This window comes from Hordeum vulgare, chromosome 1H (genome assembly GCF_904849725.1).
Source record: "Hordeum vulgare subsp. vulgare chromosome 1H, MorexV3_pseudomolecules_assembly, whole genome shotgun sequence".
NCBI classification, from domain to species: Eukaryota; Viridiplantae; Streptophyta; class Magnoliopsida; order Poales; family Poaceae; genus Hordeum; species Hordeum vulgare.
Genome location: NC_058518.1, coordinates 53,696,288 through 53,700,384, shown reverse-complemented (window position 1 = coordinate 53,700,384; position 4,097 = coordinate 53,696,288). Strand labels below are relative to the sequence as shown.

General features: G+C 52.2%; 1 protein-coding gene across 1 annotated transcript; it reads right to left on the bottom strand.

Moving 5' to 3' along the window:
* Positions 1-1,129: 1,129 nt before the first annotated feature.
* On the bottom strand, positions 1,130-3,595 carry LOC123420269 (probable protein phosphatase 2C 47). The gene is made up of 4 exons (XM_045107326.1): positions 3,249-3,595; positions 2,336-2,527; positions 1,997-2,232; positions 1,130-1,891 (listed from the first exon to the last, which is right to left on the bottom strand). Exons 1-4 carry the CDS (start codon positions 3,393-3,395, stop codon positions 1,318-1,320), a joined length of 1,149 nt encoding a protein of 382 aa, XP_044963261.1. The 5' UTR covers positions 3,396-3,595; the 3' UTR covers positions 1,130-1,317.
* Between the last annotated feature and the right edge of the window lie 502 nt (positions 3,596-4,097).

The following is a 4,097-nucleotide window of genomic DNA, read 5'->3' as shown; positions in this document are numbered from 1 at the left end:
TTGCTTGTTGTATGTTTCTCCCGCGTTGCTGTCAGCTGCGTTGCGGGCGCAGGCAGGCCTGTTTCATGTCACTCTCGTGGATTTCACCTTTAGCCCGGAGGAGGGAGAGCAAAAGATAACTGCCACGAGAGCTATGGTTAGCAGCATCGCTGCATGCATCCAATGATGCAGAGGCTGGGGGATGATCCTCCTTTTTCAAAAAAAAAAAGAGAACAGCATCACATCGTAGTGCATCATGTCACCACGGACTTGCGTTCTCACTCGTCGTAGTGCGTCTGTAGCTGTTGTTACCTGTAACCATTTGACTCTTGTGGTTGGCGGCTTGCCTCATTCATCCGTGTGTCACCTGACTGGCCGAGTGCTGGGGTGGGGGTACCTGCAGGCCAGTGACTGGTCGATGCCGACGGCGGGCCGCAGCCGTCGCTGTATGGCCCGATACATTTGTGCGTTGCATATCACCTTCCCTTCGGTGGTCAAATGCAGCGGCTCTTTCTTCTATCTCTCGTTTTCTGGACTTTGCATCTGTGTGCGCGCGTGTGTGGGTGGTGCAGGTGCATTGAACCCACCTGCCATCTCCGCAGCTGATTCTTAGGTTGTCTCATCAGATTCAGCAAAGATAGGGTTCGAAAAGGTACTAGAATTCTTCTTGACGACTAGGGATCGGGTTCGGGAAAATGGGATCTGTGGGTTAGGTGGGTGAGGGGGGGCGTGTCTGGTGGTGCCGGTGCCAGCCATTCCACCACCATGGCTAACTTGCCAGCACGGATCGAGATAGTGGCATGTTTCAGGTAAATTTACCACTACTGCTAAGCCTTTGTCTTCATTCACCGGGGCACCTACCACCCTTATCCCTAGCTGATGACGAAGCAACTCAGACATAGTTTCTCCATGGATCCAAATTTTCAATGAAGTGTTCATTTTATTATCCCTACCCGTACGTGACAAAGATGCGAAATTTACTATTCTGACTAGAGTTGACCAGAGCCCCCGGAATATTTCTGTTAGATAGCAGGTGCTGCTCGAGGAAAGCTGGCCCATCCGTGGACGCAACGGATGTACTACTATGTACAACAGCAATGGCGTGAGCAATAACAGCAACATAAAGAGAGAGAGAACACACATGAAACAGTGGGAGAATGGAATGCCCCTACAAAACTGCCGGGCTACCGCCTGGAAAAATGGGAGTAGGAACTAAAAAGGAGGTGGCAGTTACGATTCCTCGACCGATGTCAGCATATTTACAGCGTGGGAACGAACCGACCAGCAGCACTAGGCAGGGAGCAGGAGCAGTAGAGCAGGCATCTCAAAGCAAGCAAGCTAGCGGTCAGTCTCCAGCCAGCTCCTCAGGTTGCACAGGGCCTCCGGCGACAGGCCCTTGCAGCTCCTCGGCCTCGCCGCAACGGTGGCGGGGGGCTGAGGGGGCGACCCGAGCTCCGACCCGAAGCACACCACGATGACGGTGAGGTTGTCGGCCGTCTCGAGCCGCTTGGCCTCCATGACGAGCTCCCGCGCGCATCGCTCGGGGTCGTCGTGCTGCCGCAGGCCGCGGCGGACCACACTCACCGCGTGCTGGCTCGTCATCACGTCCCAGATCCCATCGCACCCCATGATGAGGAACTCGTCGTCCTCGCCCAGCGTCGCCTGCTGGAACTCGGGCTCTGCGATCAGGGGCGACGTGGAGCAGTCGGGCACCTTCATGTCCCAGTCGCCTAGGGCCCGTGTCACCGAGAGCACCCCGTTGAGGTACCCGTCCTCGATGTACCCGCCGGAGGCGGCCACCCTCTCGCACTCCTCCGCATAGTTTGCCCTGTGGTCTCGCGACATCTCCATGGCTATGCCCCGCCGGCAGAGGACCGCTCGGCAGTCGCCGGTGTTCGCGACCAACAGTTGCCTGCAAGATCACAGGTCAGACACTCGACTGAGCATGCACGCTGAAGCAAGAAAATTGAGATCAGTTCTACAGACTTGAGACTGCTTCTAGTGAAGCACATCTTACCTCCCAAACACTAATGCTGCGAGTGCTGTAGTTCCGGAGGAGCGGCTGATGTCTAGATTATCAGCCAGGGCAAGATCGGCTTGCAAGAACGCGCTGCGAATACATTCCTCGACAGACTGAAGGAATATATCATCCACCTGCAATGCTTGTGGGAACTCTCTATCCTCAAACAAGAACCTCATGGCATGTCTTTTCATGTAGGCTGCAGCATCAGGACCCCCATGACCATCAAACACCTAAATACAAACAGAAGAAACAATACAGTCTATTTAGGCACTGTTGCTTGAGGATATGACATAATGCAGCAAGCAAATATACAGTAATCACTTACTAACTTACCCCATAGAAGGCACTAGGCAGCGGGCAAACCAACAGCGAGCCAAGATGAGCCGAAAGATCATCTATCCGGATGTGTTCATCTTCCATGTACCTCCTAGGTCCGATATCAGCAAAGCTACCAGACCGAATGTTGGGCACAAACTGCAGTGTCTCAGCGGACACGCTCGTCGCACCATCGGTGTTCGCCAATCCCTATATCAAACGCGAAACATTACCACCTTGTTTCTTGAATTCAAAACAAATGCAAACATGATAATTTTTCCTCCATAGTCTGCTAAACTAACATGATTAGAAGCCCGGACTATTCGTGTACCAAACTGGTATTCAATCTTTTCGTCCGACAACACAAAGGACAGCATAAAGCCCATCTCCACTAGCCACTATAGGTTCTAAATTTCAATTGCAGCATAAACCTGATAATTTTCTGACTTGATTGAGAACAAACTGCACTATGCAAAAGCACATATGCTACGATTCAACAACTCTGCACACTACACGAATGGCCCCAATAATTAGAGCACCCACCTTCTCTGTGGCCTACAACCACCACCACACCACGCTAGAACTAGAGCCCTCTAAAAAGAAGCTACTTTTTCCATGAAAGGGTGTCAGACTTTTGCATCCACAAGCAGCAGATAACCATCCCTCGCAACAGGAACAGAAACCAAACTTAACTAACCAGTAGTATAAGCAAGCTTCAAGAATAGTATGTGCATAATAAGTCAGTAATTATCAACAATACACGAAATTTTGAGCTGATTGCGTGCTCAAATCTGTTCTAAAATCAGACAAGAGAAGCATATGGCAGCTACAGCTGATCCGTCGCTAAAATTCCCCGATCTCTTTAGGGATACACGGTCTCAGGACTAGCATAGGAGCAGAGAGAGGGAGGAGGCTTAGCGGCGGAACTCACCATGCGAGGCAGCTCGACGGCGACCTCGACCTCGACCTCCGGCACGGCGACGGCCGACATCCCGGCCCCCTTGGCGATGCACCGGCGGTACTGCACCTCCAGAACCGGCGCCGGCTGCTGATGCATCACCTCCGCCTCGGCTACCATCTCCACGACACGCCGTCTCTCCGGCCAGCGACCAGAAGGGGGGAAAGAAAGGAGAAGTCTGCCGGCTAAAACAGCCGCTCGATCCGTGCCGACGAGGGGGGGAGCGCGGGTCTCCGGAGGACGGTCGCCTTTCCAGCGATCTCGGTGGATTCTAGGACACGGTTTCTTGATCTGGGGGGAGGAGGAGGAAGAAGAAATGGGTAGGGAGGAGGAGGGTGGTTGGCTTTTATCCCGTGCTACTTGCTTGGACGGGGACCGGCGGCGACCGGTGAGCGGGCGGGCGGGCGACCGGTGCGTGGCGGTCGGCGTGCACGCGGCTGATGCACGGACACGTGGATGCCGACCTCAGCACATGATTCATTTCCCATTGCTCCCCCTCTCTGATCTGGGGCGTTGGAGCAAGCGAAAACGTTTATTCAACGCAAAGTTTGTGATAACAAGAGTTAATAGTAGAACATTATGCTTATGTAAAAAAATACTGATACTATGAGAGGTAGGCGTGTTCATATTTGATTCTGGCGTAGAGAAGCAACATGTAAATTTGCAATGGTTTTGTGTAGGAAGGGTTGTGGATTTGTGGTGCTCAAATTTGACATGGATTATGTGCATGGAACATGCCTTTTGCGGCTTAAGGTTATGTTTGACATGATAGTATTGTTTTACGTATTATTAGTTTGTTTTGTTGTTTCATTTGGATATTAA

Coding starts and splice junctions, on each gene's coding strand:
- LOC123420269 (XM_045107326.1), bottom strand. CDS start 3,395: ATGGTAGCCGAGGCGGAGGTGATGCATCAGCAGCCGGCGCCGGTTCTG. Junction 2,528..3,248: donor CCGTCGAGCTGCCTCGCATG/GTGAGTTCCGCC, acceptor CGTTTGATATAG/GGATTGGCGAACACCGATGG. Junction 2,233..2,335: donor TGCCTAGTGCCTTCTATGGG/GTAAGTTAGTAA, acceptor GTTTGTATTTAG/GTGTTTGATGGTCATGGGGG.